This window comes from Pelobates fuscus, chromosome 1 (assembly GCF_036172605.1).
Source record: "Pelobates fuscus isolate aPelFus1 chromosome 1, aPelFus1.pri, whole genome shotgun sequence".
Classification (NCBI taxonomy): domain Eukaryota; kingdom Metazoa; phylum Chordata; class Amphibia; order Anura; family Pelobatidae; genus Pelobates; species Pelobates fuscus.
The window spans coordinates 91,294,635-91,309,011 of record NC_086317.1 but is presented as its reverse complement, the minus strand read 5'-3'; the positions used below and the strand labels follow the sequence as shown (position 1 = coordinate 91,309,011).

Sequence of the window (14,377 nt, the reverse complement as noted above, 5' to 3'; positions counted from 1 at the left end):
AAGGCCTTCTTCAAACAACCCCTGTCTAGAAATGTTAAGCGCTGCGGAATATGTTGACACTATATTTCAATGCTAATAATAAAGAAATAAATACACTTGCATTACATATTTTCTTACCTCCAACCTGTTTTAGAGGACGTGGAGATGAGGGCCACCTGAGTGATGTGCCTGAATTTCAATAGCTTTTTTTGGAGCCTCAGTTCTGGATCAGACATTCTTATACCAGGTCTATTAGGCTCCGAACTAATCAAACAGTAAACTGTCAGGACTGGAATGGTAGTATGACTATATATAGCTCTCTATGTTCACACCATGATTTAATGCATGTGGAAAACTAGAATGGCTGCTCTGTCCAAATCGTCTGCAGAGTTCTAAAAGATAAGAGGACCTTATTCCCAGCAAGCCGCATGTTTGAGTTAGGATACAGTTTCTTCCATCTCCTGGTTGGTGTGCAAAAATAAATAAATTATGTCTGTGACCATAGGATTGGCCATGTTCCTTCATTACATTAAATTACATACGTGCAGATACTCCCACAATCTTCTCACTACACTCTCCTACCCTCCATCTTAAGCGCGTTCTTGTTGTAAAGTGAATCTGGCTTAATTTTGCATTCTGTCTTAAGATAATGATTATACACTTTGATTTGCTGATTGAAGAAAAAAAAAAAACAAGTCTGTTACACAAGCAATAATAGTCAAATAGAGCTAAACCGTATAATGTATATAATCCAAGTGCAACATCACCATATATTTAAATCAAACCCCCACAGAAATACATGCCACATCAGGTTTACAAATCGTCAGATTTCCTAGAGTTACCCGTAAACCAATTTGATTGCTATAACTTAGCCCCTCAACAGACCCTGGTAACACTGAGCAGTCACTGCTTCCATATGGGCACACATTAATAGACACTATATAATATGCAAATTAATTATTTGATATTCAGTAATATGGGGCGAGTTGACAGAATTTCTGATTCTTTCAACTCAACTATTATGACATACTAGATTTTGCAACTGGTCGCCAGCTCACTACAAATCATTTGTTTAGTGCTTAGTTACTTTGATGGGATTAAAGGATTAGGCTAAGTAAAATATGACCAAATACTTATAATGCATTATACAGATGATCCATTAAAGGAAATTACCTAAAATTAAATAATAAAATCATTGCCATTTTAAAGTGCCTCTCGGTGCACTGCTTAGTGGTGTTCCTTCAGCAGCAGGCAGACCCCTCACACCCCAAGGATGATATAAACCACTCAGGAGTGTGTAATAATGAACTGTGGATTATGATTTGATCCCATAATATCTTGTCCAGCAGGAAACTACGAGATATGTTTTTTTATCTCCCCAATTATCACATAAGATGGTAGCAGATGCGATCATTTTATACATCATACAGTTTACTATAAAGTAAACAGGGATGCAATTTACTATTGGCGGAGCCCCAGACGGCACATGCAGAGTCCTTAGCTAAGCTCTATGTCCAAGACACACCTTACTGTGTGCTCAACAAGAACATGTCAAACTGGAATACTTTTACATTGGAAACCTTTGGTAAATGTTAGGTGCAGTCTATTGAAATTGGTCAGATTATTGAACGGTTTGTGGGGGTTTTTTGCGCCCTAATCGTCATGTTTTAATATACACCATATTTTCAGAAGCGCAACAGATTTATGAATTTTTACCACCACTGACATGTTTCACTTCTGTTTTTTTCACCACTTGTGAATTTCGAGGTCCTTAGAAAATGTAATATCTGCAGAAGTTATTAAAAAGAAGACTTAATTTAGAAATCACTTTCTAGCTAGATATCCCAGGCTGCCTGATGGTCTATCTTACAGGGTCAATGATTTGTAAGCTATGAACTAGAATATGAAAAACTTATGTTGCCTAAGGCACTGGCAGAACTACTGGCGGTGCAGTCGGTAAGCCCTCAAACTTGGGGAGCCCATCGGGTGTCCCTCAAACATATGGCACTAGGACTCTGCAGAGAGCAGTGACTGTGCAGAGTGTCCTGCATGGACCGCCCTTAGAGAACCAGCCTGCTTCATTGCCAGATACAGTGGAATGTATTGACGCCAGGCTGATCTGCAAATTCTTTGGGCAGACCAAGTAATGCAAATTACATCACTAACCCCACCTCTTTACACCACGCACCAACGTCTGGTTGGTAAATAGATTAAAAGGTCATGCAAAAAATTACTTCTGACCATCGTCCAGTGGTTAGAAGTAAATTTGCAGGCTATCCATGATTCTGGCAAGCCATCATCAATAAATATCTTAAATGCTATATAATGCACATACAGTACATAAAGACTGCTTTTGCTTCCAGTAATATGGCTGGTCGGAAAAAACAGAGTGACTACACAAACAAAAATGACATGGTCAGCCTCAAAAGAGGTTATATGGGATTTATCAAATTTTCATTTCAGGCTCTACTTACACCTCACATAAGTCCACCATTAATAACAGTTAGGAAAGTGAAGGGAATATTCACAAACATTTATCTAATAAATCCTGTAAAACTGATTTTTGCTAGGAGTATGAATACATTAAACGCCACTCACAGCCTCTGCAGTAGTATTCTATATGGTTATGCTTACTGTACAATGGTAAAGTCTAAGGGAAAAAAATCACAATAATTAACATGTAAGTAGATTTTCAGACAATGCATGCATATCATGAAGATCTAAGTTATATTTGGCCTAAGAGGTGTACTTTAATGTACCTGCAGACTACATAAGGCCGTCATTACAGAGAATTAGCCAAGTTGATGCACCAACATTATTCTACCAAGTTCGAATTTGACTTTTTCTGATTGGTATCCTCTACATACTCTTGAATACATTTATATATAAAATAACAAAGATCTACATATTTAAAATGGACAGAGTCATAAGATACCTTACAATGCCATTAATGAACCATGAATTTAAAGTTATTTTGAAATGATTTACTTGTCCTTAAAATCCCTGATGTTTAATGATGTATCTCTTGGTAGAACTGATAAATGTAATCCCATTACTGTTGGATGGATAGCTCTTTGCAGTTGTACCAGAGAACTAATTGTTCCAATTCCCCCAGGGCACCTGGCAGCAAGCACTGCCCTGAGAAAGGAGAAATGGGGATATACATCTTTTTTACATTATATATATCTTTACAGTCAATATATTGGTTGTAAATTGAAGAATAATATGGGTGAGGATCCCTGTGTGACTTTAAAAAGGAACATGTTGAGCTACAGAAAGAACCGATGACAGCAGAGTAATATATAATTGTACTTCCTAATCGTAGCAGAATACAAATATGAGGATTTCACAGTAGTGGGATACACATGGTCTGTGAATATAAAAAGTGTGTAAAAAAAACAATAAATAATAATATGGTATACAAAGTGTCAAAATGCTCATAGTTAAATATCCTGGGGGATATACTTTCTACAAATATATACTTATATGTAGCGGTTTTGGATTCTGTGACTATTCTAAAAGTTGTAATCTCAGCATACCAGTTTACCTAAATTTTAGTTATAAAACCGTAATTGACTTGTTTCAAATATGTTTTAGAACTTCTAAAAATGAATTGAAATCCTAGACATAGCGGGTATTTTAACAATCAGTGAAGTTAGTTTTCTATAGTGGCACTTGCGTAGAAATGATAAAATTGTAAAAGTGAGGACAAAAAAGGGTCTTTAAATTTTTCTAACATATTAATATTTAAAGTGTTATATATACAAATATGGTATCAAAATAAAATATCTCCACTAATAATGATATAAAATGTCTAGCATATCAATTAAACGGTTAATAGCTCCCAATTGACTTCTCTTCTGCAACTATCATTAAAAAACACATCAAGTCTTCAGTGAATACTATACTACAATCTACTTCTCTAATACTATCCCTACCTTTTGTGTCACTTTTCCTCACTCCCTCTAGCATGTAAGCTAATTGAGCAGGGCCCTTGGCCCCTCTGTTCCTGTGTGTCAAACTCGTCTGGTTTCAATTACATGTTGGTTAGTCCACCCATTGTACAGCGCTACAGGATTTGTTGGCGCTTTATAAATAAGAATAAAAATAGTATATGCTTGAAATTGTGGTAGAATTAACATATGGCAAACATGTCACAAGCATCTCAAATAATAGTAACTTACTTATAATGCAACTAAAATGTAATTTAGAATAAGAACAAACATTTTATTTACAAAGTCTGATTTCTAAATGTGTTGACTGTAGTTAAACACACATTATTATTATTATTGTTGTTGTGCAGCTCTGTTATACACGCAGACACACCAACAATAGAGTTCATAGAAAAGAGGGACAATGATTTGGACCCAAAATAGAGAATGTCCCTCTTACATCAGGAACACTTGGGAGGTATGCAGTAATGGAACATATCAAACTGGGCGTATGGAAGTGATGAAGCACAATACTAACATACTCTTTGCAATGAGCCTTGTGGCCTGCATATAGACCTTCAGCAGGATATATGTATCCATTGCAGAACTAGTCCTACAGTGGCATATTTGTATATGGAACCGAACAAAAGCAGTCAACCAAGCTTTGAGTGAGCGAGCATGTGTAGAGATGGCTCAGAATATCTCCAAGTGCCGAAAGGAGAGGTTAGTCTTGTACAGTGTGTACAAAAAGATCTTCCTTTGACGTTCGCAGGAGAAGAGATTGTTTTATAGCTGCAGAGAATTTTGCAAAAAGCTGCATGTTTTTATGGTGCCTGGACATTTATGCATATTGCCAGTGAATTTTTTTTTTAAATTTTTTTTTAGGGATCTTGCCCACTCTGTCCAGAGCGCCATAGTTGAAGTTATACCTTGCGGAGTCTAACTCTGTGAAACTGCAGTAAAACGTCTCTAGTGGCTATCTGGTACACAGCCACTAGAGGCAGTCTTAACACTGCAGTTTATTCGATGAGATGAAGTGGTCTGAGCGCCTATAGTGTCCCTTTAACACACTACAATTAATCCATTTGTTAGAAGCAGGATTGTATTATTGATTTAATTTCTTGGCTAGTGTGCATGCACAGCAAAATGCCACACTGCACCAATCATAACCCCCACTAAATTAGTAAAAGAAAAGCCAGAGGCTTTGTAAACTTGCATACCAGGATGTGACTCAACCAATCATGATGCACAGCTTACTTTTTAGCACTGTTGAGTTAATCCCATAAGCAATGCTTTATGATCACCACAATATTTTCTTGGGGTTGTATGTAAATTGACAACTTTCTACTGTAGTCACGACACCATGTGCAGTATGCGCAGTAGTGGTTTGCAGCAAAACAAAGTGACACACTGCAGATGTTGGGAGGAAAGTTATATGCAGCCCAACATAACAATTTAATAATGAAGTTTTTAAAAATAGAAAAAAAAACAGAACTTTTCAGGAAAGACATTCCTCATTCCAATAAAAGCTGAAAGGACCACTAGAGTGCCCACCCTCATGGCCCCCCTCCCTCCGGGCTGAAGTGGGAGGAAGGGGTTAAATTCTTACCTTTCTCCAGCGCCTGGCTCCCTCGGCGCTGGTGACTCTCCTCCCTCTTTGGCTGAATGCGCATGCGCGGCAAGAGCCGCACGTGCATTCAGTCAGTCCATAGGAAAGCATTCTCAATGCTTTCCTATGGACGGCAGCGTCTTCTCACTGTGAAAATCACAGTGAGAAGCACCTCTAGCAGCTGTCAATGAGGCAGCCACTAGAGGCTGGATTAACCCATATGTAAACATAGCAGTTAACATAACTGCTATGTTTACAGCGGGCAGGGTTAACCCTAGATGGACCTGGCAGACAGACCACTTCATTGAGCTGAAGTGGTCTGGGTGCCTATAGTGGTCCTTTAAACAAAAATGATTTCCAGCAAAGTATTGCCTGGCCCTTTAGATTGGAACAACATTTATAAGAACCCCCACCATGCAAGGCCTGCCTCTGCATTGTGAAACAGGTTACTTGCGCATGCGCACGTTCAGACTACAACTGCATTCCATACACTTGGAATGATAAAAAGAAAAAAAACAAAAGAACAAAACACACACAGAGATAAAAGCACAAAGTAAATAGAAACCTATTACTGTGTCTAAAAAGAATATGTAATGACAAAAAATATATATATTTTATTAGATTACAGAAAAAATGTCCCCACTTCCAGGAACATCTTTCAAATGATGAAAATCACTTTGTATGTAAATGAAGCTATTTTATTCCAATTCATTATTACCAATATAAATTAGCATACTGTCCCTTTAATTAAGAATTCTTAGCAATTCCATCCTGCAGGGTAACAATTATTTAAATGCGCTCTGTCGCCACATACATAAAGGCTTAGGGTCCCAATGAAAAAAAGACAACATTTTCACTTACTATACGTAGTCCACACAATTATTAAAATATCTAGAGATCCATAACAGATACAATGATAGAACAGATCCGTGTAACTAAAACGAAACGCAACAAATTAAACTTAATATCCAAAACAGAAAACTCGTGCCTTTTTCCAATGCCTGCACCTGTCTGCGTACCTTTCTCACAGTAACATGCTTGCTATTTACCAGACAGGTGCAATATAGAAAGGTACCAGAACCAAAGATAACATCTAATTAAACAGGCCCTGGGGGCCACATTAGCCATGTATGTAATTAATGCACAAGCCTGTAGATCTGCATTACACCATTCTTCTCACACACTGGTTTGGTTTTGTCCATTTAATGTGAGGAGTAATTAGGCAGAATGCATTCCTAGCCCTTTCTCCTTCCCCCTGTATAGCAGTCTCACACTGGCAGGGCTGGGTTCTACATTTCCCATCTGCAGAGAGAGCATAATCAGAGACAGGCACCCAGTAACATGCTCCCATACCGGCTCCCTGCTGCATATTATCCTCATTGTGTGCAGACAAGCCCCTTTATTCACACAGAATGGACTTGGCTAAGGGACAGTGCTGCTTAACCTTTTGCACTCCAGCTGTTGTATTGCAGATTACATTTACCATGATGCTCAGCCAAGCTTCTGGCTGGCTGAGCATCATGGGGGAAGCAGTCCACATCAGAAAAAATTCCAAAAGATTAGTCAGAAATTAATTATTTGGTAAACATTTAAAGCATCACCCACTTTTTTTAGTTATTTTTATTAAATTTTTTTACTATAAAAAACCATTGCTAGAGTAGAGAAATCACTTAAACTGCAACATTGTATTCTACAACTATAACAAGCTCACTATAAAACACACAGACTGTTAGCATGTAATAGTAATGATTGATATCACCAGGAGACACACAAACCTTCTTCCTCTTGGTGCTGGTGCTGCTGCTGCGGTTGTTGTTGTTGTACTTGCTCCTCTGGTCTAGCAGGCTGGTTCCCCATCTCTCAGGATCCCAGATAATCCTATGACACAGGTCTGTATCCCCAATTCCTGCTCATGTTACTCATCCAAGTGACTTCCCTCCCCGAAGGGCTGCCTGAGCTGTCTCACTACTAGACAACTCAGATCCTTCCTAGTTTGTTAGACTGGGAACTGAACCTAGAGCTTGTGTCAGGGCCAGTTGTGTGGACTCCCCTCCTACCTAATTACAATACTGTGCTCTGAAAGGCAGGGCCATGCAGTTAATTAGCCGGCTGGCTTTTGGAATCAGGAAAAAAAAAAAAGAGGTGACTCAACATGTGATGTGAGCCACACACAGGCAGCTCAGGGGTACTGCAGGCACAAGGGCAAAGGGATGCAGGCTTGCAGCAAATCATTGCCTGTGTTCTGCCATTGAAGATCTTATTGTGTACATTAGCTTGCTGGACTTTCTCCATGCTCAGAGTGCAACATATTATATTACACATGTTAATGTGACCACAGATATATGTGTAAAATGCAGATGGATACATGCATAGATGAGGATGAGAGAGTGTTAATGAATTGTAGTGAAATGAAAAGCAAATTGCAAAACTGAGGCCAAAACTGCCAAACTGTGACAATGGCTTTGTTGTCACTTTAGCCATTCAAAGTGAGTTAACTAAAATTCAGAATTCCGTGAATAACCCTGATAGATAGACACACAGTTTTGACATTGTTTGCCTGTTATTCCAGTGGGTATAATGTGTTTCCCAGGGAATCCAATTACCCAGTGCTGCAGTCACAGTTAGAAGTCTCTCTCTCTCTCTCTCTCTCTCTCTCTCTCTCTCTCTCTCTCTCTCTCCATACTCTCCATACTCTCCCCACGATCTCACCAGACATATAAATAAGGAGAATAGTAGAATTAAAGGAACACGACAGTGTTAGGAATACATGTGTGTATTCCTATTGAGGTTTCCAGCTTCTCCCAAATGTATTTTACTTACCTTTTCTCCATCACCGCACTGGTATCGCTGTGGCTGGCCCGCCTCCGTGCCTGTGATCAACAATCTTGATGATCTCAGCCAATCCAATGCTTTCCATTAGGAAAGCATTGGGAGGCTCTTGTACAGAAATATGCCACACTGCACAAAGCATCTCCTCATAGAGATGCCTTGAATCAATGTCTCTATGCAGAGCATGTAAATGCTGAATGTAGGTCCTGCAAAGATTGCAGTGACAGCCACTAGAGTTGTCACTAGGTAACAATGTAGCATTTTCATTGCTGAGCCTGCAGGGACAGGCTATAGACACCAGAACCACAACATTAACTACTACATTAAGCTGTAGTGGTTCTGGTGAATATAATATCCCTTTAACTCCTAAATGGCAGGGAATTGAGCAGTGAGACTGCAGGGGCATGATCTATACACCACAACTGCTTCATTAAGCTAAAGATGCTTATAGTATCCTTTTAAAGGGGCACTATAGTGTCATGAACACAAACGTGTATTCCTGGCACTATAGTTCTAAAACCACTGTTTAGGTGTTCGGCCCCCCTTACCTCTTGTTAGAAAAGTGATTTACTCAGCCTCGAGTCAGACCCGCCTCGATCTGCCTCATTGATGATTTCAACTAATCACAATGCTTTTCCATAGGAAAGCGTTGGATTGGCTGAGATTGTTCATTCTGATGATCTCAGCCAAGGAGGCAGGACGGGGGCCACACGCGGCCCTGGCCAATCAGCATTTATATGTGGAGACACTGAACGTCTCTCTCTCACAATGTGCAGCACTGACCCATGAAGCACCTCTAGTGGTTGACTTAGGAGTGGCCACTAGAGGTGGTCCTAGGCTGTAATGTAAACACGGATTATTTTCTAAATACGCAGTATTTATCTTAAAACATCTGCAGGGACTGACTATACTCACCAGAACAACTACAATAAGCTGTAGTTGTTCTTGTAACTATAGTGTCCCTTGCATAGTTCCTGTCTATAAAGGGACATGTCATTCCAATCAGCATGCACACTGGGATGACAAGCAGCCCATCAGAGTAGCCAATAACGAATGGCCATACCCTAAACGCTGCTGTAGAGCTCACTTATGGGCTGATGTGCCCTGAAGGTCAAACAAATGCAGTGCAAATACATTTAAACTCACGTTAGTGCAAGGCAAATACATTTAAACTCACGTTGCACTTTGCCCAAGTCCTTCCAACACAGTGTGACAGAACTGCTCTCTTGGATAATGAAAGACTGTTTAAAATTGTGTGTTGCATGATAAAATTGTGTTACTTGATGATCTGAGAGGGTCCAGGTTAAGAACAGCAGCTCCAAATAGTAGCTGGGGCCTGGGAGTGAAACTCCCACTAGTCCCAGGCAGGCTGGCACATGTACATCTTACTGCTGCCCTATGAGTAAAACACCCTAACCATATTTTTTTACAAAAAATCATGGTTTAAATACTTGTTGTATTAGAGAATATTATGCACTGGCAAGTGGACATTAAGCCCTGAATGTTTGCCACAGACCCCCTACTAGCTAACAGTAGCTAATAAGGCCACTCACATTTATTAAATAATATACTATGTAATCATAACAAATTATAATATGTGTATGCTATTACCCTATGTACCCAGCTGTTGGGTAGCTTTTTGGCTTAAATTTTGCGTCTAGGCTCCCATGCAACAAATTAATTGCACGGGAGCCTAAATGCCAAATTTAAGCAAATTGTACTTAATTTGGAAAAATTCTCCATCTCTGTTGCAGTACACAGCTTGGCTTCTATATTTGAATTTCGCCATTCTGTTTTAATTCAAACCTATTTACAATTTCATTGTTAAATCTTAATGTGCGTTCTCTCTTTTGTTAAAATGTGACCTTCTTTAAAAAAAGGCTATATTTCTTATGGCATTTGCTAAGTCTTTAATCTATCATCACATATGTTCTGAGAGCATGCTAATTTTAGCATGTTTATTCATTTATATATGAGCCTTTTTTGTGTGATAGTTAAAATGACATTAAGCATGTGTTCTTTCTCCGAGTCACTTTTATTGGGACTCATCCAAAAGGGAAAATCCTCTTCTCTCTGAGAAGTCTCTATCAATCAGCCAGTTTGGAGAAATCATGAGAAATCCTTCACTCACATTGTGATTCTCCAAAGCAAGAATTCAAGGTTAATTTAAAGTGAATTTCAAATTCATTTTGAACGCAAACTTGGTGAATCACACTGTAATTGTCAGCATTAGGCAATGATAAAAGTGTTGTTAAAATTGCTGAGCCTGCAAGGGTTACCCCAAACCCCATGACCACTTTAGTGATTGGAAGTGGTTGTTGTGCCGTCTCTAGCTTCAATATTTGAGTTTGAAATGTTAAACATGCAAGAGCAGCCCCTCTGCTGTTGGAGGTGTATTTCCACATCCAGCACAGTTACAGTGGTGTCATCAGTTAGCCATAGGGGTGTCATCAAGTAGTTCCAGGCTGGCTAATGTGAATTCTCTGGAACTTTTGTTTCACATAATGTCCGTCATTGGCTGAGAGGTCACAGCTGATGCTCACAGCTAATGACTGGCGACTACCATGGCTTTCCCCTTCTGCAGCTCTGTAGAAGAGGGATGTGCATCACTGGACCACCATTGGAACCTGATAGAAACCCAAGTAAGGGGGGCAAACCATTTAGCAATTACCAGATAACTCGGCCAGAGTCGTCCTGGCAAATTAACCACTGCAGTGGGCTGTAGAGGTTATAATGTTTGGAGTAACCCTTTAAGAAATTGCTTTAGGTGAGATTAGCAGGGTTATTCACGGGCGCATATTCATGGGCACTATCAGAAGATCTAGATAATGACACAATGTGGGGGTGGACTTGCCATTGCACACTCCCTTAAAATTGCAATTTTCCTGCACTAAGTGGCTAGAGGCCCCAATCCCCTAGCAACTGCCCTTAAAATGTATTAATCCTACCTACCTCCCCTCACCCTAATAATAGTGAGGGAGAGGGCATTAAAACTAATACCTGTAAAAAAAACAAAAAATGTGCTTACCATCTGAAGTCTTCTGGTCATTAATTTGCAAAAAGCAAGTGAAGCATTATTTTGGAAATGTGAACCCTGCTGCTTGCAATCGGTTCTGATTTTGGTTAAAATTAGTACTTTGTGAATCTTTGGAATCCTATACTTTGTATAAGGCTCTGATGTGAAAGCCCTGATTTGAATCCAGACACCGAAAGCATCTATGTCATTGCTGCAGATTGCTCACTGAATTCTGACCGTATTTGCCTTTAGTAAATATGAAAATAACCACTATTTTCAGAATTTGATCATTCTCACTGGATTTTCAATGTTTAGTGAATAACCCTGCAACATGCAAATTCCGGGGTTTTTCACCAAAGTGAGAATTGTTGGGAATTGAAAATAAATTAAAAGTGAATTTCAAAACTGGGAAAATTGTGCTTCCAGTTGGGCTTTTTTGGGGGGCCTTAAATGTAAAATTCACTTGGAATTCCTAAGAATTGTCATTTTAGTGAGAGACTCTTATAGTGAAACACATATATAAAAGCAAACAAACACAAACATAAAATATTACAGAGATGTGAAACAATAAACCATTAGTTCCAGGCAGTGATATATAGTGTGCAGATTAGAACACTAGTGTGGAAGGTTGGAAGCCAATGCACACGCGGGTAGATACTCTCCTGGACTTTGAATGGTACTTTGAACTAACATAATAAATGTGTTAATAATAATTTTTATGAATGCATCCATATAATAATATGTAATCAAACCATATAACACAGTCTCTTTCAAACAGAATGTCTTGTCTTTTCTCCATCAAGTCAGCCTCCCTCCAGGTCAACAATGCATCCATCAACTCAGCCCAGCAGGTCACAAGATTTCCTTCCACACCAACCTATCCTTCGCTCCCCATGTCCAGTCAATCTCCGAGTCTTGTTACTTCTTTCATCAAAAGACAGCTAGTATTTATTGCTTCCAAACAGCAGATGCAAAATAACTTCTCGCTATGCATCTCAACCACTCTTCACTAACTTGCTTCTTGTATCTTCGTTTCTCTTCTAAATGTTTTATCTAATATTTATAGGTTTGATGATATAACAAATTCACCGTGAAATCAATTTTCACATTGAATACAATGTGCCTTAACTGTTATTGATTTATTTTTTTTATGTATTTATAACCCACTCACTTCAGACAGTAAAACTGTTCATTCAAGTATATCCAACGCGTTTTGTTGCAATATCGTATTTGTATGTTCACCCATTGTACAACGCTGCAAAATATGTTGTCCCTTTAAAATTAGAACAAAATAATATAGTATAATAGCACATTTAAAGGATTATTTACTAAAGCGGGAATTCAAAGTGAAATTCTAATTTATGCCAGAGTTGCAGAATTGAAAGCATAGCTGGCTAAGAATTTTGTTCCGGTTAAGTCCACAATACAGAATAATGCAGTAATCAGGAGGTTAAATGTTTTTTTTCAGGACTGTTTTTTGACCCGACTACTATAATTACATTTTTAATGTGTCACAGCTAAATGAAGCTATGCTGTAGGGTGAATTCTATTATAAAAAAAATAAAATAACATTATTATGGTAATAGAATAGCAGCTCTCCTATTGGCTTCTATAACAAAATGCTATTCAATTTCAACAGATAAACTCATCATGTAATAAAATGTAGCTGTATGTGCGATATAGGAAAACTTAAAGCTAATAGGTTTTCTTTATGCCTTTGTGAACAGCGATTAAGCAACATATGGGTAAAAGGTTATAAAATAAATTATATATGACCACAAAGTAATTTAAACATAATGTTTAATAATCTCTACTGAGGGTAGACTTGTGACATCGCTCCCATGGGTTTATGTATGTTTTCTGAATTGATTGCCTAAGCTCTGAACTACACATCTGTTTCAGAACCTAGAGAGAAGATCTACGCAACATTTCGCATTCCGTCAATTACTGGAAATTTTGCAACCCGGCAACATCAATCTTGGTAAACTCTTGTACTAGAATGTGTTAGAGTATATATATATATAATACAAATTTTAAAAAAAATAACATCTTATTGTAGTTGTTCTGGTGAGTATAGTCAGTCCCTGCATGCTTTTTGCAGTAAACACTCTGTCTTTTCAGAGAAAAGGTAGTGTTACATTACAGCCTAGGGACACCTCCAGTGGCCACTCCTCATATGGCCACTAGAGGTGCTTCCTAGCACGGGGCTGCACACTCAGTCTCTCACCCTCTACATAAAGACACTGAACTTTCCTCATAGTGATGCATTGATTTGATGCATCTCTATAAGGACATGCTGGTTGACCAGGATGGCATTTGGCTCTGCCCCTCCTCGTCCTGCCTCCTTTGCTGAGATTATCAGAATTGACTTCACTTCTGATGATGTCAGCCAAGGAGGCAGATCAGGGAAAGAGCCAGCACCAGCAGACTGAAATAAACATAAGATTTTATTATATGAAGGGGTGGGGGAAGTAGGGGGGGAGGGGGGGGGAGGGGGGTGATAGATAGTGTTTTTAACACTACTGGGCCAGGAATACAAGTTTGTGTTCCTGACCCTATAGTGTTCCTTTAATATGCTATTATTTATTTATTTCTGTATTTATTGCATGCTCAAACCTTTTTAATTTTGCTCAAAAATATAAATATTTTGGGGGGCGGGGCCTGGCCGCCGAGCTTGCCGGTCGCACGGCATTACAGCTCCAGTAAACCTTGTTTAAAAATCTTAAAATATAGACCTATTGGATTCACCTGTCGACCTACCGCGGTGGACCGGCACCTGGGGAGACACTGGACCCGGGGTGAGGCTTGCAGCTGCTGTTTTAGTCCCCCGGGAGGGTACGCATCGCTCCCACTGGATGAGGCCTACTCGGGTGGTGAGTGAAGCGGACGGCCGCCGCCCACTATCCTGCCTGAAGCTATCCAGCCAGACTCCCTCGGCTGGGCGGACCGGGCCCTGTTCCCCCCCCTCGGGGCCGGTGGGGGTGATCCCGGCCCGCATTTAATACGCCCTGT

General features: G+C 39.3%; 1 protein-coding gene across 4 annotated transcripts in view; it reads right to left on the bottom strand.

Annotated features, from left to right (window-relative positions):
* Positions 1 to 14,377, bottom strand: part of SPECC1 (sperm antigen with calponin homology and coiled-coil domains 1) — a 454,997-nt gene that overhangs the window by 243,987 nt on the left and 196,633 nt on the right. For 2 of the 4 annotated variants that reach the window (XM_063450043.1, XM_063450044.1), the window contains exon 1: positions 7,296 to 7,554. The exons of the other annotated variants lie outside the window; for them this stretch is intronic. In XM_063450043.1, coding sequence (XP_063306113.1) covers positions 7,296 to 7,377 — 82 coding nt within the window. In that variant the 5' untranslated portion in view covers positions 7,378 to 7,554. Of the gene's footprint in view, positions 1 to 7,295; positions 7,555 to 14,377 lie in introns of those variants that run through there. 4 annotated transcript variants of the gene reach the window in all.